A 24,004-nucleotide genomic window follows, 5' to 3' on the forward strand; every position below is an offset into this window, starting at 1 on the left:
GATCCTACTAACACTAAGAACCCTTCCAGGTCGGGGCTCGAATATACGACAACTAGCTTGTAAAATCAGCGCCCATTTTCAAGTACATACGACATGAAATATGCAGCTGATGATCCAATTACAACACAATCTAAATTAGCAATGATATATGAACTGATAAAAAAAAATAATAGCATTACTGACGACAAGGGACGCGAACGAAGTGACCACCACCACATTTAATACACTACCAATATTGGGGCTAAACGTAATGTGAGATTTTTGAATATCGACAAGCCGGGAATTGCTATCTAGATTAAAAAAATTAAAACATCAATTATCAAACCCTACTTGACAACACAGAAAGTCGCCATCTTGGATTTATAATAGCTCAAGATAACTTTTCGACATCAATTTACCATACCCATAAGTGCAATTTTTAGTACGACAAGCGTAGAAGAAGTATCAGCAGTGCTATATCGAACAAGAAATCTCGACTGTATTTCATGTAATTGAATTGTTCTAGTTAATTTGTTCTCATCATCTTACTGCGCGAGTCAATTGTGTTTGCTGGATATTAAATTTGAGCCGTGTTATTGGGCCGTATGAATAATGTAGTAAAGTCTGATATTTGTAGTATCTTCTCAAAAACAAAATCCACAGAGTATAGCGCGGTTTGGTATGGATAAATATACAAGTTCGAACATTTAGTTATGCTACTTTCGAATTTGAGCATTTACTGCATGCCGTATCGCCACGGAGCCGGAAAAGCTGGAATCCTTCAAAGTTGGACTGGAACAAGTGTGTGTTTCGTTGCTTGTTCGGTGCAAGCGAGTGCTATTATGTGCTTATGATATTCCTCACGATAAAAGCAAATGTGTTGTCGTGATGCGGGCGCATACTGAATCGGTCCGAGAGATGTTTGAGACTGAATCCGATATGGACTATGCGTCTGTGGTGATTATAACCACCCTGGATTATCCTGGAATTTGAGTAACGATGGAGTACGACCTGGTGATTCGGTAGCTTTGACAACGATTGGATCGTTGCTGACAGACAGCATGGATTTTTTCAATCTACGTCAGACGAATATTCTACGTTATCATTTGGAGTGTGTTCTCGATTTGATTTTCTGTTCTACGGATTTAGCCGTTGACACTGTGCTTTGCGTATCGTCTCTCTTACCAATTGATTTTTACCATTCGCCACTCGAAATTCATTTTCCTTTTGGCGTGATGCAGCGGAGAAATCATATCCTAGCAATTGATTCACCAAGTTGCCTTTAGATTATAATAAGATTGACTTCGACGCACTCTTCATTGCTCTAAATGATATTGATTGGATCGTACTTTTCACGGATAAGAATTACGATGAAATGGCGGACTCGTTTTGCTCCGTAGTGAACAATTGGTTGAATGCAAACGTACCGTTCCGTCGCCCTAGTGTTTCTCCTGTTTGGAGTACAACTCTTTCACGTAAGCTGAAACGAAAACGGAATGCAGCACAGTGACGACTTCGGAAACACCGTTCTCCTGAGAACAAGCAGTTCTTTCATTTGACTAGTAATGTATACCGCAGACTGAATTCATCATTGTATAAATCATATGTTTTACGTGTGCAAACTGATCTAAAACAAAACCCTAAAACGTTCTGGAGTTATGTTAACTCGAAGAGTAAAACCTCAACTGTTCCAGCAAATGTTTATTTAAATCATAGCGTATCGTCGACAAGTGGTGAAAGATGCGAATTGTTTGCGTCCCATTTCTCATCAGTGTTCAATGTAACTCCCGTTACCACTTCTGAAATGGAATTGGTAGTTTCGGATGTTCCTGGAAATTTGATTGATTTTGATGTTTTTATTATTACACCTGAAATGGTAACGAGTGCTACTAACAAACTGAAAAGCTCTTTCTCGCCTGGACCTGACGGTATCCCCTCAGTTGTTTTTTGTAGCACTATTTCTATTTTGGCTGAACTGCTCAGCATAATATACAACAAATCACTAATTGATTCACGAAAGATCAGCATGAATTCATGCCTTAGCGTTCAGTGACAACGAATCTTTTAAGTTTTACTTCTACTTGTTTCGAGAATTCGGAACTCGGGTCCCAGATCGACACTATATATAAGAGAGATTGTTCGGTTACCGGCACCCTTTTATTTAAAGCTTATAACTTCTGACTAAGTGTACATTATGCGGACATATATACATCAATGGAAGGCTAAAGTCCCTAGCTAACAACTGATTAAGCAACTAAGTTGATTTATTTGATTGGGAAAATTTTATTATCAATTTAGTAAAGTGATAAATTTTGGTCATTTCAATAAAGGTGTTCGGTTACCGGCACCCCAAGAAATTTCGCTAAAAATGGAAAAATATAAGTAAAGACTGCAATTATACAAAGAAAAAACGGAATTTATTCGTTTCGGAGGCGTTTTGGACAAAAGTCTATATTGCCTGATGGTGACTTCGCCTTGGCTCTCTTGGCCGATGATTTGGATGGTGGTGCCTTTGTTGTTTATTTGGTCGGCCTTCCACCGGCTTCGTGGTATTGAATACGTTACTGCAGCCGAATTTATTGGCTTCTTATCCACTAATTAATGGCATTGATCAGTGCATTAAGGTTTATTTTCCTCGGCTTTGACGATTTGTTTGGAGTCGCCATGGCTAACGGAACCAGAGAACCAAAGGTTTTACTTATATGACGGATGATTTGAAGCTGTCAATTTGTCCACGTGTTGCGTATCACCAGAGATGCCAGTTAGTACAACAAGTTCAGCTAACAAAAACAAAAAGATCGCACCAATTTTAAAAAGTCTGTAAATTCTGACGAGTGTCGGCAAACAATCGAAGTTTCAAAACTATGTAAAAAGTCTTCAGACGAAAAAAGGTTTGCAGATTAACTACGAAATTTGACAATTTACAGACAAATTTGCAGATTTGGCATCTCTGCATATCACTGACAATTTTTCACAATTTGTCGATAAAAAATGGGGTGTCCGAACACTGCCAGCAACCGAACACCTTCCCCTACTGATCTAAAAACAGCTTTTGATTCGATCAAGCACGACATTCTCATAGAAAAGCTATTCAAGCTTGGGGTATCTGGACGATTTACCAATTGGCTGTAATTTTACTTGACGGATAGGACCCACCGTATTACGCTCGAGTCGATAACAACCTAGGCCCATTGTTATTCATCTTGTATTTCAACAATGTGGTACTACTTCAGCCTGGTTGTAGGATTGCATACGCCGATGATTTAAAAATGTATTTTGATGTTCGTACCACCGAAGATTGCATCCGTCTGCAGTCTGCTTTGGACCTCTTTGTCGAATGATGTCATCGGAATAAGCTAAGTGTTTCAAAATCTGTAGATGTGTCGTTTCATCGTATCAAAAAGCAAATTATGTTTGAGTATAACATTAATGGAGCGATAATCCAAAGAGCTGACCTGGTCAGTAATATAGGTGTATTGCTTGATCAAAAACTCACTTTCAACCACCACCGCACGGCCGTTATCGCAAAAGTTAATCGAGTTAATGCAATGATTCGAACCTTCACGACCGTCGAGAAGTTTCATGAGTTTGGAGAACCATCATCCCGATTTATTTCACGAATCAAGTCACGTATTTAGTTATCTGTTTTAGTGTATAGTTTTAAGTTTTTATTTCATGTAGACAAAAGTCGGATGGAGCTAATAATAAATAAATAAATAAATAAAAAATACCCGTACCAAAAATAATAATATTGTAAGAATTTGTAATAACTTCGATAAAACGGAAATCGTCAATTTTGGTTAATAGTGACTTGAAACCTTCTCAAAATTCAAAAAAAGCCTTATGTAGAGATTTCAAACAGTATCGACAAAAATAATCATTGACATCACCTTATCAAGCTGGTTGACGTGGTCAGATTGACTCGTTCAAACATAAGTTGATTCAATCCAATTCATCATAAGTGCTTATTGTAAATAGCAAATACTTCTAATATAATTGAGTTAAATGTTGTCAAACCTACTGGTTGTTGAACTTCGATGATCAGGCTCAGAAATACCGTAACTACTTCTAACTAGGTGATTTGAAGATGGATTCAAATTATTTCTCGATGAAAATTAGATTAGGTCCTGAAGGTATAGCGTTTTCTGCAATCCCATCGTCCCATGCCAACATTATGAAACAAATCAATCCATTTATAAGCGTACAATATTGAAGTAACACGTGAGCTGAAAAGTCCCGGGCCTAACAAACTGAACACGATTTTTTGGTTCAAAATTAACTGTATTCATCAACGTAATCTCCATCAAGAGCAACGCAATCATTCCAGCGCCGCTCTAACAATTACCACTTTTGGAGAACGATTTATCTTTCGCCTCAAAATAGGTCTCAGTTTCAGCGATAACCTCTATATTCGTGCAAAATTTTTTGTCGGCGAGCCCTTTTTTCAAGTCTGTGAACAGCAAGTAGTCGCTGGGAGTCAAATCTGGCGAATATGGTGGGTGTGGAAACAATTAGAAGTTCAATTCATGTAGTTTTGCATTGTTTTGATTGACTTGTGACACGGTGCGTTGTCTTGATGAAACAAGATTTTTTCTTTGCCATATGCGATCGTTTCTTTGTAACTTCAGCCTTCAAACGCTCCAATAACGCTTCATAATATTCACTGTTAATGGTATTCCCTTTCTCAAGATAGTCGATAAATATTACACCACGCACATCAAGAGGCCATAACCTTTCCAGCCGATTATTGTGCTTTCGGGTGCTTTGGACGATGTTCACCAGTTGCTGTTCACTAAGATGACGATCGTTTTGATTCTGGAGAGAAGTGATGAATTCATGTTTCATTCATTGTCACATATAAACGCAAAAACTCCGGTTTGATACATTCAAACATGACCACACACCTCTCAGAAACATCAGCACGTTCTCGCTTTTGGTCTACAATGAGAAATACACCAATCGGATATACAAAGCGTTTTTATGGCAACCCCCTTAAAATCAGTTTTTTATTCATAATCTGTATCGAGTTATTTTTTATGGATACTTTGTTTGGAATAATTGAAGAAAATTAAAAATCCCATATTTTTGTTGAAGGTAGTGCATAGGTTTGTTGTTTTCTGGTAGAGTTATACAACATTTTACCTTTTCTTTTCCTATGATAAAACCTCGCACCGAAGCGAAATATGCAATTTATGCAGCTGATTTTTACAAAATTTATAGAAAAAGATATGCTCAATACTATAAATCTCAGTGGAACTCGATGGAACATTTGTGTTAGTCCTTTTCAAAGTTAATTTTAGTTAACTTTTGAGCTAGTTTTCTAATCATAACTTGTTTCAAGTTAATTTTTTATACATACTTTGTTTGGGGGCGGCCCGTTTGGCATAAGGTCATTTGGCATAATACCGTTTGGCATAACGCTGTTTGGCATAATGGTTATTTGGCATAACAGTTATTTGGCATAATGGTCTTTTGGCATAATGGACATTTGGCATAATACCATTTGGTATAATAATAATGGGATTTGCAATATTTTAATCTAATGAAAATTTTCGTATGTGTTTTGATCGATTGATGTTGTGCAAGGAACACTCAAACGAAATATGTGAAACCATTTTATATAAGCAACTCACTCAGTGCCAGCACAATATTCTGCTCGTCATAGATGATTCAGGTCGAGACGGCCGAAGGCCGCGAGTGCGCCGGCGACCCGCCGTCGGAAGCGTCGGCCACTGCGGGGGGGCAGCGCCCCCGCAGAAATCACCTCTGTCTAGTTGCGGGCGTTTGCCCGGATTACCCAAAGCTAGGAGCTATCCCTCAGTTAAGTCCGAACGAGCGGCAGCGAGGTGGGACACCAGGTCATTAAAAAAGATGCGGCGTAGCCGCATTCGACCTTTCAAAATTGCACTAAATTAGAACAATTTCTATTAAGCAGCATGTCTGTTATGCCAAATGACTGTTATGCCAAATGACCATTATGCCAAATGACCATTATGTCAAATAACCATTATGCCAAATAATCATTATGCCAAACGGCGTTATGCCAAACGGTATTATGCCAAACAACTTTATGCCAAACATGGTAGCCCCCTTTGTTTGGAATAATTGTACACTGAAATGAAAATCTTATTTATATTCATTAGATTTGTCATATGAATCATATGCAGAATATAATTCATAGAAATTATATGGAAACTTATAATCTTTATTTAATGTGTACGTCAAATCTAAATGGACGTTATCATAATGGAAGTTATAAAAATATCCCATATAATTTATATGGAAATCCGATGGAAGTCGTGAATCGTACTGCTTGAAGCTGAAGAAATAGTTGTGTCTCCGATATTCATCAACTGCTCCAGACCATTTTTTTCAGGAAGTTCCGCATCTCAATGTAATTTTAAATCGCTGACAAGACAGCTCATCCAACTTCGTTCAAGGATATGCGTTAACGGACCATGAAATTTATATCCGGTACATTTCATTACTCTATCTGTCTAGTAAAATTCATTTTTATTTTCAGTCTCGGGATCTCACTTCTTTTTCGCAAATATCATGAGGTGCTCCCTTACCGAACGGAATACTAGAAAAGCTTGAATCCTCAAAGAAAAGTAGTAGTTGGTGATTATCTGCTATTCGTATGAGCTCTATTGAAAGGTATATATATATATATATATATATATATATATATATATATATATATATATATATATATATATATATATATATATATATATATATATATATATATATATATATATATATATATATATATATAATTTTTTTTTAAACTAGTCATATGGTATACATGAACCTATCTAAATAAAATCGAAGTGAATATTATATGCGCTTCATAAATTGTTCCAATGTATGTTGTGCGGATATCTAGTAATGGTTATAAGACGCGCCAATCAATTTGACTCAGACTGGAAATTTCATTCGTTATATGGAAATCCTGTAAAAATAACGTTAAGAAGAGTTTTATGTTTCATAAGATTATCTCATATATTTGACATGATGTTGAACACATCTTGTAACTATTATTGGAAGTGCCAATAGTGCAAAATCATTAGAATATCATATAATGTGAAAAAGAAAATTTAGCTCAGTGTAGAAAATATAAAATTCCAAAATTTTGTATAAGGTTTATTTTTTTCTGGAAAAGTTATACATCATTTTACCTATTTTTACCTAGGAAACCTTGAACTGAAGCGAAATATGCAACTTAATGCAGCAAACTTTTGCAATACTCATAGGAAAATATATTCATAATCCAATTAATTTTCCAATGAGAATATCCTGAGTACTATTCGTGTGATTCATTTTCACTATGACCATGCTGAAACCATGAATGGTTAAAAAACAGAGGGCGTCACGCGTCTGCTATTTCTGTCACTCAATTTTGCACTGAGCGTAGAGATGGGCAATTCGCTCCTGAGCTATTCCAGTGAATCGAATCTTTAAAGTGAGCAGATATCCCACAGCTCTTTTTAAAAGAACCGCAGATTATTAGTTCACCGCACTGTTAAGTAGGGATGCCAGGTTCACAGATTTTCAACATTTTGCACAGATTTTGAAAATGGTACTGATTTTCACAGATTACTCAACAGATTTACACAGAGCGGTAGGAAATAGTGAGACATTTTTTTTCTTACCAAAATTATTCCGATCAGCTATTATGGAAACTTGCACAAATTTTACGCAGACAGGTTTTTGGCTTGATCACAGATTTTTGAAAAAATGACCTGGCATCCCTGCTGGTAAGATGGAAATAAGCTACGAGCTGAACGGATCTTCGACTCTTGAAGAGCAAGTTATAAATGAGAAGAAATGTGTACATGAGCTATTGTTAGTTCTTCCAAATGTGTATCTATCCTTCTCTAACAGATTGAATGAGCCATTGTCAATAAGAAATCTTACCTCTCACTCAGTAGGCTAAGGTACATTCAGGGATGCTACTTTGGAGATATTCTCAAATATGACATACAGGGTTTGGAATATTCATTCACCGGTGAATGAATATATAGTTTCCATTGCATTGTGAGCGAACAATTCCACCGCTCACAAAGAGGACACCTTTCCAGCCAAAAAGAACCACACAAACAAAACGCTAGTGGAAGCAAATATATTCCACATATGCACAGATGGTATAGTGTGCTGGTATTAGTGTCTTCATGAAGCACAGAAGCCGTGAATATAGTTTGCTCTCTCGTGGTCCTGAACGTCGTTCTTCTCACAAACACTTCATTGCAAGCTAACGATCTTCACGGGGCTAGTAAGTGATGAAGATTATATATTCAGTTTTCACTAACAGGCTGATGACTGGCTCTCCGACGCGAACGGCTGTTAATGATGACTTCATGCCACCGAAACTGTTGCATATCACTTATTCAATTCGTGTCAGGTTAGTAGAGGGTAAGAATTCTTAGTTATACTTGAATATTATAAACAAGAGTAACAGGAGCAAAGCAATTCGCAATGACGATCTGGTGATCTCACCAAATACTGCAAACAAACAAACGCTTCGTTTGCTGGCTGTTAGAGAGAAACTAGCTCCTGCACTCTTGTTACTTGTGTAAATCAAATTCCTGCTGAATAGTATTTAATTCGGTTTAATCGTAGTAGTGCATGATAGGTAATCAACCAGTAGGATGCAAAATAAGTCTTTTAATCAGTATTCCGCATTGAACATTTTTTCATTGAATTTTCATTGTGTATTGCTATAAGCTTCGAGAGCTGTAAGAAACACATGTTACCATTACAGCAAAACCTTTACTGTAATAAACGCTCGAGCGGTGGCAGTGCACACCTGTATGTGCAATTCTGTATGAACAAATGTGAATCGCGTTCGGACCTCGAAGAAACATGCGACAGTTAAGAGCCAGTCATCAGTCTGCTAGCGAAAACTGAATATTTAATCTTCATCACTATCTTGCACCGTGAAGCTAATTTGCTTGCAGTGAATTATGGGGCTAGAGCTTCTCTCTTACCGAGAGAAGGAGAAACAGTAGTAGGGGTGAATATTGTTCGCTCTCTTCTATTCTCGTGCATGGACAGCCACTTCAATAAAGCAACAAGGCTCACGCTTCCTCAAAAGCGACATGGTTCATAAAGCAGGTATATTCATGAATATCATACACCGTGAAGCATGTATACTCATCTTCACTGCTTCATTCATCCAAACCCTGATGACATAATAATAATTCGCAGACAAGTTAGTTCGCATAGCATTGTTCTTTGTGCATCAATGATTTAGATCATGCATATGAAAGAAAAACGGCGCTCAAAACAAACCTTCAGTTCAATCTAAATGAGCTGATACATTAAGTCGATTCCTTTTAGTGAGCTGATCGGTTCGGAGCTGCTCACAGGTATGAGCTGCTTCGCACATCTCTAAGTGAGTCTAACATATCGTCTTAAAAAACGTGTTGCTTCGCGATAACTCAATTTATTCACACGTTTAAAAATTGAAACTCTTCGTAAAGGTTTGTACTTTAACTATACTTTTTCATACATTGTCTGGAAAACATTTTTCCATTCTTTTAATATGTGTTGAACTTTTGATAATTTTTCTGATTTTCAATATTTAAAACTAACTTTGAAAAGGCATAAACAAATTGCATCAAGTTCCACTTAGATTTTTTCTAATATTGTTAATTGTCAAAAAGTAAACAAAATAAAAATCACAACAATTTGCTTAAGTTGCGCGTGCAAGCATGAACTTATTTATGCGTGTTTACGCGCACTTTGTAGTAGATACTTAGGTAATAAAGGTAGATTCTACGTACATAAAACCAAAAAAAGCTAAAAAATATATCTCAAAAAAATATTTTTTTACATTATTCATATCTTCAGCAAAAATACTTCAAATGTTTTTTTCTTCAAAATGAGATAAAAAAAATTTTATGAAAAAAATTATTTTTATTCGAAATTGGTACTACCTTCTTAACAAAAATTAAGGTGCTACTTTCAAAATAAGCGTAATATAATCTTGTAAAACTTCTACGAAGACACGTTAGCTCTTAAAAATCAGTGAAAGTCAGTACATACTTCTGACCGTCTTTTTCTGGTTTTGGACCACTGTGCGGCCTTGCGAGAGAAATCAAAAGGATGGCATAATGATGGCATGCTGTGATTCGCTCGTGAAATTTAGATCGATTCGAACTGAACTGAAGTTTTTAATCACGACTTGCACGCGCGGAGCGTACCGCAGTGTAGCTTGCTTGGACTTAACAGTTTTCAATCTCTTCACATTCCAACTAGCAAGAATCAAAAACGGTCGAACCGATATAGATAATTTAAGTATCAATGGATTTTTTTAAGTATTTAGATAAATGTAGACTACTAAAAAGCCTTGGTATTACATTCCTGTAGTGGAATTTGACCTTCTGTTTCAACAGACTTCGCAGCCGATTCAGAGTGTACAGAACCAGTGCATGGCTGGTGCTACGATTCTACTGACACTACGAATCTTTCCAGGTCGGGGCTCGAACATACAACAACTGGTTTGTAAGACCAGCGCCCTATGCATTGAACCGCCAACACGGGTAGACTACTATTGACTTTAATTTGAGCATTGGTCGATTTTGAAAACTGAAAATGACGGAGCAAGTACTGTAAAAGGACCTATGCATCGCAACAATTGTTGAGAAAATTCATCGTGATAAACTACGCTTTTGTAATTTTTAGGTAAAAATTCAGGCAAAAATTAAGGAGTTTGAAACCACCAGATGGAAAAAGTTTAGGCGAGTTCAGATAAACCAGACAAATAAGGCAGTCAGAGGTTAGAAGTGAATCAGTTGACGATACCCGGAGAAGTTACGGCAAAGAAAGATTTTCATCGAAAGGGAAGTTTTATCATCTCAATTTCAGGCGGAATAGAAACTTATTCAATCCGTGACTGAGTTAGTAGAAAAAGAGATTGTGAAAACCCCAGATAAATAAACAAATTGTCCACGTAATTTGATGTCCAAACAGAAGAAAAGTCGCAAACCTCAATCACGTACGTGAACAAAGAAATCAAAGTGTAGGGAAATTGTATATCGTTAGTAGCGAGAAGTGAAACAATGCCGTGTGGACACGCGGCATTACATTTGGTATAACCGGTGTTCGTCGCTGGGAGAAAAGAAACGGCCAGGGATCGTCGTAAGTGCTGGAGAGAATTCAACTCCCATATATTTCTTATTATGAACCATATGATTGAAAAGTTGAAGAGATATGTAAACAAGTAGAATGGAAAATGCGAAGACTCACCCTACTATTACTGATCCGTCGAGCATCCTTTGCTCCAATTTTCTCTCCAGCACTTACTACGATCCCTGGCCGCTTCTATTCTCCGAGCGGCGAACACCGCTTTTACCAAATGTTATGAGGCGTGTCCATACGGCTACCCGAATAGAAATTTATAATAAATATTATTATACAAACGCGTAAAGAACGATATATACCATGGGAATTGTTGTTTTTTATTCTAAAGATTCAACTTCAAGCAATGTGTAACCAACAGTCTTAGAATAAAACTTACTGTTACAATATTTTCCATAGTTTTTATTAAAGCGTATTTTGAAGTCATCGTTTTTTTCTAGCTATGTCGTTACAGTGTCTCTAACATAATTTTATTTACCTGATATTCATTATTTAATCTACCCATTAAACGAACGGAGCTTCGCAAACGAATATTTGATATGAAATTGTTATTCTAATGCATTTTTTATGAATCATTAATCTTTATGATTTGCAATGCTTCTCTGTTGACTTGTCCTGATACAAAAAAACTCATGCTCATTATTAATGTTGATTGGATTGTAAGTGAAATAAATAAAATGTGATTTGTCCAGCAGTATTTGTCTAACTACTCCATAAATTTTTTGCCCATTAAGTTCAATCGAAAAGGTTGAATCAAATTTTGTTGTTGCTCTTACGTGTTTAGATATTTGTTCTGCTTTAAAAAAGAATGGATTGTAAAATAAATTATTTTGTACATAGAATGAATGCGTATCATATGGATTTGATTGCATATCTGCGATTTGAATGAATACTTTTTCTAGTATGAATTGTATTGTTATAGCTGAATGTTTCACAAAATTCCTGTACTTTTTTGGCATTGGTTTAGATCATTGAGACTAGAACGTTTTTGCGCCATAACTCATCGTATTGCAATTTGCGAAATTTGATGTATTTTTTCAAAAGTCCATTCATATTTTCAAAAATAAATGACACGAAATCTTTCGATAAAAACGTTTATCAGGCACAATTTATATACGAATCGATAGAAAAATTAATTATCTAGAATCGTATGTTCTTGGAATTTCCGTTATCTTCCCCGTTCTCTCGCAATTTTGGGTAAAGTGCGTGAAACCCCGGGATAGGCAGCGTACTTCACCACGGCGAAGCGCTACCTTAATGCCACTTACGCAATCTCTACGTTGTTTGAACAAAGCCATTGCGCTAATGATATCTTTTTGAGTTCTTGGTATTATGTTTGAATCATACTTATTTCGAATTTGTTTTGACTCCGTTAACGTTCCTTCATGCTTACAAAAGCTACATCCTTCGTAACCGTTGAACTGTTTCAGATGTTGCATTTTACACCTGTCTACACAACACTTACCTTACCTAACAGCTATAGGCCTGGGGTGTCCTTTGCTGTATCAAGCATGCGTCCACATAACTCGGTCCATGGCTGCTCGTCGTCAGCCACTCAAGGCACGGATGCTTCTGAGATCACCCTCCACTTGATCGATCGCTGCGCTCCTCTTCTTCTTGTACCAGTCGGATTGGATTCAAGAACCATTTTCACTGGGCTGTCGTCCGACATCCTTATGACATGCCCAGCCCATCGTAGACGTCCGATTTTAGCTGTCCGTACGATAGGTGGTTCTCCTAGCAGCTGTTGCAATTCGTGATTCATACGCCGTCTCCACATTCCGTCTTCCATCTGCACTCCGCCATAGATGGTCCTCAGTACCTTTCTTTCGAAAACACTGAGGGCGCGTTGGTCCTCTGCCAACATAGTCCAGGTCTCGTGGCCATAGAAAACAACCGGTCTAATTAGCGTTTTGTAGATGGTCAATTTCGTGCGGTGGCGTACTTTTTTCGATCGGAGGGTTTTTCTGAGTCCAAAGTACGCACGATTCCCTGCCAAAATACGTCTACGAATTTCTCTGCTGGTGTCATTATCGGCGGTCACCAGTGAGCCCAAATACACGAACTCGTCAACCACCTCGATATCGTCACCGTCTATCAATATTCGTGGTGGGAGGCGTAGTGTTTCTTCTCTGGAGCCTTTTCCTCTCATGTATTTTGTTTTCGACGCATTTATGGCCAGTCCGATACGCCTAGCTTCAGCTTTCAGTCCGATGTAGGTTTCCATCATCTTCTCAAGGTTACGTGTCACAATATCAATATCGTCAGCGAAGCCAAAAAGTTGTACGGACTTTCGGAAGATCGGGCCACTCGTGTCGATCCTCGCTCTTCGAATCACACCTTCCAGGGCAATATTGAACAAGATACAAGAAAGTCCGTAACCTTGACGTAGCCCTCTCCGAGATTCGAAAGGACTCGAGAGTGTCCCAGATACTCGGATGTAGCACATCACTCTATCCATCGTTACTTTGACCAATCGCGTCAGTTTATCCGGGAAACCGTATTCGTGCATTATCTGTCATAGCTGTTCTCGATCGATTGTGTCGTATGCCGCTTTGAAGTCAATGAATAGGTGATGCGTGGGTACGTTGTATTCACGACACTTCTGGAGTACTTGTCTTATCGCGAATATGTGATCCGTAATGGCGCGGGCTCCAGTAAATCCCGCTTGGTACGGCCCTACGAATTCCTTAGCTATTGGTGATAGACGACGGCAAAGGACACAACAACACACAGTGAAAACCCTACACAATTTTCCGTTTGCTAATGCGATTCCATCCGTAGTAAGCATTCGAAACTGCTCAAAAAACGGTCTCAAGAATATGTCTAAATTCGGTTTACCACTTGAGAGCCATAAACCAGCTATTACAACGTTTATAAGCGAATATCGTAGTATAGGTGGTAATTCGTTAATAATAACTATGATTGGCCATAGTGATTTTTCATATTAGAGTTGAAAACTGCTACACCATCTGTGTAGAACGTATGCTAACGTCGTCTGTGCTATATCCTATAACGTTACGTATTAGATTTCGATGAAGCATACCCTTGATATCCTTATCGGCTTCACAACGGTTTTTATAATCCTGTATGATATCCCAATGTTTCGATTAAACATTCTCAAGTTGAGAGGTAATATCAAAAGTAATGAAAAAAGAATTGTCATGTTTAGCACAAATGTCACACATTGGATTGTTGTCGCTATCAAGATATAGGCCACAATGATTGCAAACGTAATGACGTTTCTTGCTGCAAAATAATTCGAAAATGATTGGAAATACTCCGGAAGCGCACTATACCCAATAATGAGGTTAATCATGGACAGAAGATGTTCAACTGCAATGTTTGATAAGTTGTGTCGCATTATTACATTCAGCATAATTACATTTACCTCAAGTTTTGTAATACTTAGATGAAGATGCAGTAAATCGTTGCAGTGTATCTACAAATATACAACATAAACATGATTTTAAACTAACAGTGAAATTACTATATTTAATAGTACTTAAAATAGTTTAATATAAGTATCTCTCGCAATAATACTTGTAACCTAAATAGTATATAACTCACTTTTCCCCGAGCAAAAGACCAAAAGGTTGAAACCAGACTTAAAAATCTATGTTACTTTGCGGTAAAGTTTCGTAACATAGCTACTATTAAACATGCAATTGAGCACAGCAACTTACCCCATAATCAATGCATTCATCAAATTGGTTATCAGAGTGGCTAGAATTTTTGTCAGCCGGTCTAAATCGACTGAAAGAGATTTTTGAGACCATGTTGAGCTTGTGTCGCAATAGTCAGTGTCAATTGATTTCGAATAGTCATGTTCATCAGCCGAAAATTCTTTTTCCTCAACATTGTCAATCAATCTATTCGGAGGAACTTCATCGCACTGAAATATTGAGAACATATTCTTTTCATCGACATTACGGTTAAAATAGGATTGAGTTTTTTTGTACCATGAAAGCGCTATCAATATTCAGTTTGTTTGATGTTTTTATTTTTTTGTTTCAATGAATTAAACTGATTTGCGACGGTTGGTAGTCTAAAATTCAAAAAAAGTTCACGTAACATGAAGCTATCTCCTCAGTTGATATGTACTTATGCCGGTTTTAAAGTTCTTACATCGTATTGTTATTCAGATTTTTATAAAACAGCGTGTTTTTTCTTGAATTCTTCATATTAACCAATACTTAGTTTGTAAATGTTCTAGATTTTACAGCTTTCCTGATACAACCTTTCTCCAGCACAGTTAGAAACACAAAGCTATTGGAATAAAACCACAGATTGATACGCAATAATAATAATAATCAGGTATAGCGTAAAGAACAATAAATTTTAACGTCTAATAGACTAAAATAACGAAGAATATTAAAACTAGAGATCCAGTTCAATTTCAAGTAACCGAAAGAAAATGTTCTAGACAAGTTTTTGATAGCACTAGTTAGAGCAAATATTTTATTTGTGGCTAGTAACAGGCACCAATTTATCAGCCACGTTGCGCAAACAACTTAGGATTATTAAGGAGTAATTAATAATCCTAAGTTGTTTGCACAACTCATAGAAAAAATGGCTATTGTTGAAAAAGTATGAGATTTCATTTTTTAGTATACTTTTTTTTTAATTTCCACTCAACTGCTCAAGCAGCTGAAAAAACATTATTACATACATGAATTTTGAAGATGACTCGACAGTTTTTTTCCAAAACAATTAACAGTGTACATGACTTCACACATTGAATTGAAAAAATAGGCTTTACGAGATTCAATCGTGTTCAAGCATTTCTTGTACTTTAATCAAGCGTAAAATGCCTAAGCGTAGCAGAAACACTGACCAAAAGGAAACCGTTGGTATGTATAATTTTTTCAATAAAAAGGACGGACTAAAACTAACGATATGTTTGTTTGAAGATGGAAATAAAAAAGAGCATCAGCAGGGAACAGCAAAGGCGAGCAATGATATCTATCTGCGGCAAATGGTATGTTATTTTGGGAACTGTAACTGCGAAAACTATTTTGTTTAGTAGTATGTATGTTTACAATTTATATTTACATTCTCCTTACATAATTAAACAATGTAATTAAAGAAAACAATGTGGAACTCAACCAAGATAGGCATGCATTCGTTTATGTGGCTCGTGCCAGCGTATCTTCTTTGCAAGATGATAAAATCGACCAATTTGATTTATCGTTGTCCCAACAGGACATCGGTGATAATCGATACGAAAAAGTTAAGGGAAATACTGCTCACTACATCGAATATATTGAATAAAAAATGTCAGATGAGAGTCCAGATATCAATGTTTCTGAATCTGGTGCATGCATACGCTCTACGCGAGGTCGTCCTGTCGGTCACTAATGGAATCATGGAATTTTTCCGGTAACTTGGAAGCAGTCCTTTATGTTTCCTATATACAAGAGCGGTGATCGTATTGACGTAAGGAACGTAGAGGCATAACGAATTTATCTGCTGCATCTAAGCTATTTGAAATAATTGTGAGCACCGAGGTACTTTTTCGTACAAAAAATTACATCTCCTCTGATCAGCATGGATTTACGCCAGGTCGTTTGGTCAGCACGAATCTCTTAGATTTCACTTCCACTTGTATCTCGAGTTTGGAGGAGAGAGTACAAGTTGATGCAGCATACACTGACCTGAAAGCAGCTTTCGACCGAATTGACCACCGAATACTTTTATGCAAGATTTCGCGGCTGGGTGCAACACAAAAGTTTATTGAATGGCTTTGCTCTTACTTATATGGTAGAATTCTGCGAATAAAGCTAGGCTCCTGTATATCATCTCCGTTTTCAAATCTATCTGGAGTTCCTCAAGGCAGTAATATGGGTCCACTTTTGTTTTTGCTGTTCTTCAATGATGCTGTTTCGCTGCTCGGTGTTGGTTGTAAATTAGTATATGCCGATGATTTGAAATTGTATCTTGAAGTTCATTCTATCGACGACTGCATCCGGCTTCAAAATCTTCTTGATACATTCGTCGCCTGGTGTCACAGAAACTGGCTTATTGTCAGCATTGCAAAATGCCAGGTCATAACGTTCCACCGAATACTGAATGCAACTTGATTCGACTATGAAATTGATGGACAAAGGCTCCAGAGAGTTGATCATGTTAATGATCTTGGTGTTTTGTTAGATGCTAAGCTTACCTTCAATCTACATCGTTCATCTACAATTTCAAAGGCAACACGGCAATTAGGTTTCATTGCGAAGATCGGGCGGGACTTCAAAGATCCGCAATGCTTGAAAGCATTATATTGCTCCTTGGTGCGTCCTATACTGTAAAATGCTAGCCTAATTTGGAATCCGTATCAGCTGGTTTGGAACTTACGGATTGAACGCGAACAGAGAAGATTTGTTCGTCTTGCTTTAGGAAACCTTCCTTGGAGGAATCCGCTTGATCTCCTACCGTATCCCGATCGCTGTCGACTGATTGGACTCGACTCATTGGAACGACGCAGAAAAATTCAGCAAGCTGTTTTCGTGGCCAAACTGATTAACGGTGATATCGACTCTTCGAAGATTCTGTCTCTACTTGATTTCCGTGCTTCACAACGATCGCTGCGCTCCACCAGTTTACTGCAGCCGAGATTTCATCGAACGAAGTTCGGGTATTACGAACCGATAACATCTTGTTTGAGGACGTACTGTTGAACATCTTTTCGTTCTTTCGAGACAACGGAAAAGACCTTACACATCGGTGTAAACAAGTGACTTACAAATAGAAAGTACTTTAAAGACTGTCCCCGAAAGTATGTACGCAACCAAAAACCGCTGCCATTTCGCAATGGTTCAGAATCTGTTAATTTTTATGACTGCGTCCTGTTGTTTACACTCTCAGGAAGTTGGGTGAGTATAACACCTTTGAGGATAAACAGAAAACGGGTCGAAAAAAGGTCCTGCTAACCCTCAGTTGGATAAACGTATACTGAAGGCGTTCGAGCAAAAGAAGGAGGTTTCAGTTCGGGATGTAGCCAAAAAGTTAGCACTTCGAAGTCAAATGTTCTTCTTGCTAAAGAACGTTTGAATCTTCGAACCCATAAGAAGCAGAAACAATTAAAACGTAGTCCGAAACAAGAAACATCGATCAGGCCGAGGGTTCGAAAGCTGTACAATACTATTCTTGCTGGAAATTTGAACTGCATAATCATGGACGACGAAACCTACGTGAAACTCGATTACAAATCTTTGCCGGAACCACAATATTATACGGTGCGAGAAGGACAAGTGTTAAACCAGTCCGAGACATCGATTGAAGTCGAAAAATTTGGTAAGAAAGCTATGGTCTGGTAAGCAATTTGTAGTTGTAGGATCCGGTTGTCTTCTGGCCAGATCTTGCTTCTTGTCACTATTCGAAATCAACGGTAGAATGGTATACTACCAAAAATGTCACTTTCGTCCCAAAAGACTGAATCCACCAAATTGCCCACAACTTCGACCAATTAAGGAATTTTGGGAATTAACGAAGGCACATCTTAGGAAACATGTCTCGGCAGCCGAAACCATTCAACAGTTCGAAAAAGATTGGAAAAAGTGTCAAAACTTGTCGCCAAGAAGTCTGTGCGGAATGAGGAACGTTCGCCAGAAGGTGCGCCAGCTAGTCTATAATGGCTAAGTAGCAAATGTTGAGAATATTGTTCTGTTGTTGTAGTCTAATATTAGCAGTATATCGAATAAAATTTTAATATCTGACACTTGTGAATTATTTACAGCAAAATCAAAGTGCGTCCATACTTTCTGGGACAGTCTTTATGTCTGCTCAGCGGATTATGTCATCAACATAATTTGCTAATTGCACTGATGAGCCGAAGGCGAAACGTAAAAATTGCTTCACGTGTCCTAAATACTTCATTTCATTTTTCAAAATCTGGCATTTACCTCAATCATTGAGTACCAAACATTTACAACAACACGAATACTCGAGCAAACAACGCTTCAACGCTTCGTTTATAACAAAGGAGAGCTCACGGTATATGACATCAAAAGTTCTCTGGTAGAACTCGATCGGTAACCCATCATGTCCCGAAGCCTATCGTTTCTGGGATGTACGGATAGCGGTTTTAATTTCCTCAATCATGATTTCAGCGGTTAGAGCAACGTTGGAATCGTCTGCTTGGGGTATCGTTCTCTCGCTTAGAAAATCCTTTCCCTCAACCAGCTTCGATTCTTCTGCCGTGTATAGGTTCTGAAAGAATGGAAACATGTGCTGTTCAATCTCACGGGAGTCATGTGTTTGGCTGCCTTGTTTTGTGATAGTTGATTTTTTCCATCTTCTTTCTCCCAACTGAAAACTGGAAAGACACTCCCCGGCTACAAACGTCTGGTTGATACGAACGAAGTTACGTGTATGTTGTCTTTGCATTGTGAGCATCTGTGCTTTGAGACGATTGATTGTCTCTAGCAAAGATGGATTTTGATAATATGCATAATAAGCGCTGCGTAGTTGACTGTAAAGACGTTGGTACTCGGTTTTGAAAATCCGCAAAGCTCATTTGATTTTCAGCGAAAAATTTTTCAGATGTTTTTTTTTCGAGCATCTGGTCCACCATTTCATCAAGTTAGAGAAGTTTGTTCGTTGCCGTGTCCAGTATTGCCACCAGTGTTGGTGATTGCCGAAAATTTCACAGAAGCTGCTATATTGCTATCTATATTGTATACAACATTTTCAATCCGGTAGAAGATGCTACAAGAACTCGAGTCTCTCAATGCATGAACCGCGAGAGAAATTTTCTACATTCCTTCGCTCCACTTCATACTCTGAGTATTTCTCGGCCCTTAAAAAAAATTGCAGTCTGATAATGATCGCCGCTGTGTGGAATTTACCAAGAGAGAATCGCAAGTTGACAATTATCGCAGAAAATCGAATCGATGATTCGACTTGATGATTCTCATACTAGGTTGCAATATTTCAAAGCCCTTGTGTGGAGCATTCACATACATTTTCATAGACACAACTTATACAAAGATTATATGCACATAGTTAGAATAAGCGGCAATAGTAAAATGATTCTATCGCAATTATCAACTGCCTGTATAGAATCGGATCGCGAAACGAGAATAAGCAACCGTTTGTTGCTTCAGAGAGGATCCCCACAGCAGCGTGCTAACCTTTGATTCTCAGAAATGTCATCGAGAGAAATTCGCTCTCGCACTGGTGTCGATTCTATGTTAAATGAGCCATGCCGGGTTTTTTGTTGTTGCGATGATTTCCAACTCTCTTTGATGGCACTGATTCAATCGGTGAAGAGTTGCCAGCGAACGTTCTTTGATACGATAAAAGCCATCCTTGATTGCCACCGTATTTGAAATCCCTCTATGTTGTCGGCAGTTAGCAGGTACGGCCGTAGTGACCAGTAAACTCTTCCTGGTTCGTGATCGAGATGGGGGAGGCAGGTGCGCACAGTTAGTGCTTTATTATCCGTAAAGGAACAAACATGCGTGGCGGCACTTCGCAAGTGTTCACAGAGACCACCGCTAGCGTAGATACGGTCGAGCCGCGATGCTGAATTATACGTGATATATGTAGGTGCGTGTGTAGAGGGATACAGTTTCAGCCAGAGATCGTGAAGCTGTAGCTGTTGTACAGTAGTCAGGAGAGCCGGACTCGAATTTGCGCCGGTAGCATCGACGCAGTTAAAATCCCCAGCGAGAATGACATGTTGGGTGTTGTGACGCAGATAGTACATCAGTGTTCCATTGAAAAACCTTTCTCTTTCAATTCGCTGGGCTGAACCTGCGGGTGCATAAACATTACACATCGTCGTGTTTTGTATCCTTACGGTGACAATACGGCCATCGAGGCTCTTTTCTACATGTGAAAACTGTATGTGTTCTCTAAGTCCACATTACAAATAATATTTAAACCGGGTATCGAGAATTGTTCATTCTCCACTTCTTGAAAAAATCGATGTCGAGTTTCAGCATTCGGACAAACGTCCTGAGTGAATCCATCTTCGTTGCGTTTGTTATATTGTTGATGTTAACGGTACCGTTTTTTTTTTTTTTTATTAATGACACTTTACCATCTTTGTGGCATTCGTGTCAGAACGGTACCGATGTTATAGCTAGTATACTCAGCCATTAGAGTGATACGTCGCCACGTTCTCTTTTATCGTTCTCGTTATCCACTCGGGGTTTTTTCCTGGTTGACAAGAGCGAAGTTGCTTTTGGAACTAGATGAGTCGACCGACGAGTCTGTCTCGTTCCCGTCAGCTTTATCTAACGTATTTCTGCGTGTCACTGTGTTGGTGGATGGTTGGTAATGATCGAACTCTATAACCTTGGACCAGTGGTTAGAGCAGGAAAGTTTTGTTCGGTGTAAGCCAGTGATAGTTGCCTTTGCTGCAGTTTGGGAGTTTGTTTCGACGGCGGCATGCTTGCTGACTTAACTGAGAGTGTAGCTACCTGTTTTGCTACCGAAGGACTTGAATTTGTGAGATTTGCAGGGGAGATTTCGTAAGCTTTGCGGCGTCGGCATATGACCTCTGGACAAGGAGTTTTTTGTTTTGTACACAAGTAGCTCCTATATGCATATGTTCACGGCAATGCCGGCATGTTTGAAACTGACCAAAGTAAGACACTTGTGTCACTTCACCATCGGTCGTTACCCACGAATCAATATTGCGCTACACAAGCATTTTCACTACACGAATTCCGGTTGAGATATCAGAAAAGTCACAGTCAACTTCTGTTTTAGGCTCTCGTATGATAATAACGTCACCATATTTTCCCAGAAACTCATGTATTTTCTGGTCCAAAACATCCTCTGACAGATCGAAGAGGCGCACTTCTACTGCTTCCTCCTCTAGGGTAATCCGTAGGGGGTATTTTTTACCGCCACTGAAATCTCGTGTTTGTTGTCGTGTTCTTTACAGATTCGTTGTGCTATTGTGAGGTCGGTGACCTTTATAAACGAAACACCAAGGGCTCTGCTGCTCTGAATCCGTAGCACTTCGCCTTTCTTCAGACCCAGGATAGTCGCACAAAAACTGTGCACACGTGCCATGTCCGGTTTTTTTCGGAACATTGGAGAAATCTATTCTAAACGTATTTTCCCGACGGCCCATCGCGGATTCGTGTGAACGCGCAACAACACAGAATGGCTCAACGATGAGCATAGAGAAAATAAAACAATGTACACTTGATAGCTCGCCTCGCTTGTAACTTCCGCGTCGATAAAAAATGTCTGTTTAGCTCGGATGATGAGCGCTCACTGAAAAAAGATGGTGGAAGACAGATAAAACGACAAGATTAGAATCGGCATATAGATCTAATAAGTGATTAAAAATGGATGGTAGAAGACGGAAAAAAAGAGGAAAGGACGACTGGGTTTATTGAGGCGAGCGAATCTAGTTAGTTTCGAATGAAGATGATAGAGAGACGGAGTAGGGGTTGAACGAAAATAAAACATCAACGGTTCCAGACAAATCCTAATCCGATGAGTGACTATGAAACAATCGTAATCTCAAATAGGGGTGGGAACGTAGATTGCGTCGATGAATGTCGAGATTAATCAACTGCAGGAGTTCGGGACAATCGATACGTGATATGATACCATGTGACTGCCTTGTGAGACTCCAGAACCTACGGCAAACGGTGTTGTAGTGCATTCACCTATTTGCACTAACATTTCCCGACCAATAAGATATGATTGAAGCCAGTTGAGTAAAGATCCACTGGATCCAAGTTTTTCGAGTTTAGCAACTGCAATTTGGTGGTTTATCTTGTCGAAGGCTGCGAAGAAATCCGTATAGATAGCGTGAACCTGAAGGCGCGTTTGTAGCGATCGAATTATAAAAGACAATAAGTTCGTTGTAGTGGATCGTTTTGGTATAAAACCGTGTTGTGCTTCCGAGATGTATTTATTGCAGTTATGCTTGATGAAGTCCAGAACTATATTTTCAAGTAACTTGTGCATTAGATACATCACCTTTATTTCCCTTCTTGAAAAAGGAAAAATATATAATGTTTTCCAAATATCCGGAAAATTACTGAGTTGAGTGAGATATCAAACAGCATCGACAGTTGAATCAGAAGCCTGTTCGAGCACTTTTTCAATATCTGAGAATGAATACCATCAGATCCAGCTTTAGAAGAGTTTCATTTTAGAACACGCTTTATCAATCATAGCTGTGGTTATGATTGGATCGGGGGCAACCAGGGAACGGTGAGGAACATTAATGATAGCTTTGAAAATCTGATCATTCGATAAGTTTTCATCAGATAATACATTGCTTAATTGTTATTTAAATACGTTACAATTTTCAGGCAACACGGATGATTCCACGTCACCAAGAAACATTTGGTTGTGTAGTTTTGATTCCTTCCTGTGTTCTGTTCTCTATTGGAGAGAAGGATGCTCCGATAGTTTTCTCAGAGCAGAGCGTTCAGCACGCTTATAACGTTTTAGGGTCAGATTGGACCATGGGGGATGGACAGATTCACGTCGAATGTTTTTGGGTACAAATTGATCGATAGCATACGAAATTATATGGGACCATAGCATAGCAATAGAATTACTGTCGCCATTAGTAAACAGCAAAAACTGATTCATTGCCTCAAAATTTTCTCTCTTGCAATCTTAATATGTAATAGATTTGGAGAGGAGGGAGATGACGCAACATTTTAACCAGTAACGAATTATCGATGGATATGGTACTCGACAATTCATAATTGGCGAAACAAAGATCCAGAAGGCGATTATTACTGTTATAGTCATCATGTAGCTGAACTAGACCTGCAATGTTGTAATCGTCCATGAGTAATGTAGTATGCGTTTTAGAAGAACATGAAGCATCCGGATAAAGATATTTACAACAATCGCGAGTCCATTTAATATCATGTTGGTTGAAATCACCTAAGAT

General features: G+C 38.4%; 1 protein-coding gene across 5 annotated transcripts in view; it reads right to left on the minus strand.

Annotated features, from left to right (window-relative positions):
- The window catches only part of LOC131432375 (integrator complex subunit 3 homolog), an 821,606-nt gene that overhangs the window by 466,545 nt on the left and 331,057 nt on the right, over nucleotides 1-24,004 (minus strand). For all 5 annotated transcript variants that reach the window (XM_058598608.1, XM_058598607.1, XM_058598609.1 and 2 more), the window contains exon 8: nucleotides 14,516-14,566. In XM_058598608.1, coding sequence (XP_058454591.1) covers nucleotides 14,516-14,566 — 51 coding nt within the window. The remainder of the gene's footprint in view (nucleotides 1-14,515; nucleotides 14,567-24,004) is intronic.

Source organism: Malaya genurostris, chromosome 2 (genome assembly GCF_030247185.1).
Source record: "Malaya genurostris strain Urasoe2022 chromosome 2, Malgen_1.1, whole genome shotgun sequence".
NCBI classification, from domain to species: Eukaryota; Metazoa; Arthropoda; class Insecta; order Diptera; family Culicidae; genus Malaya; species Malaya genurostris.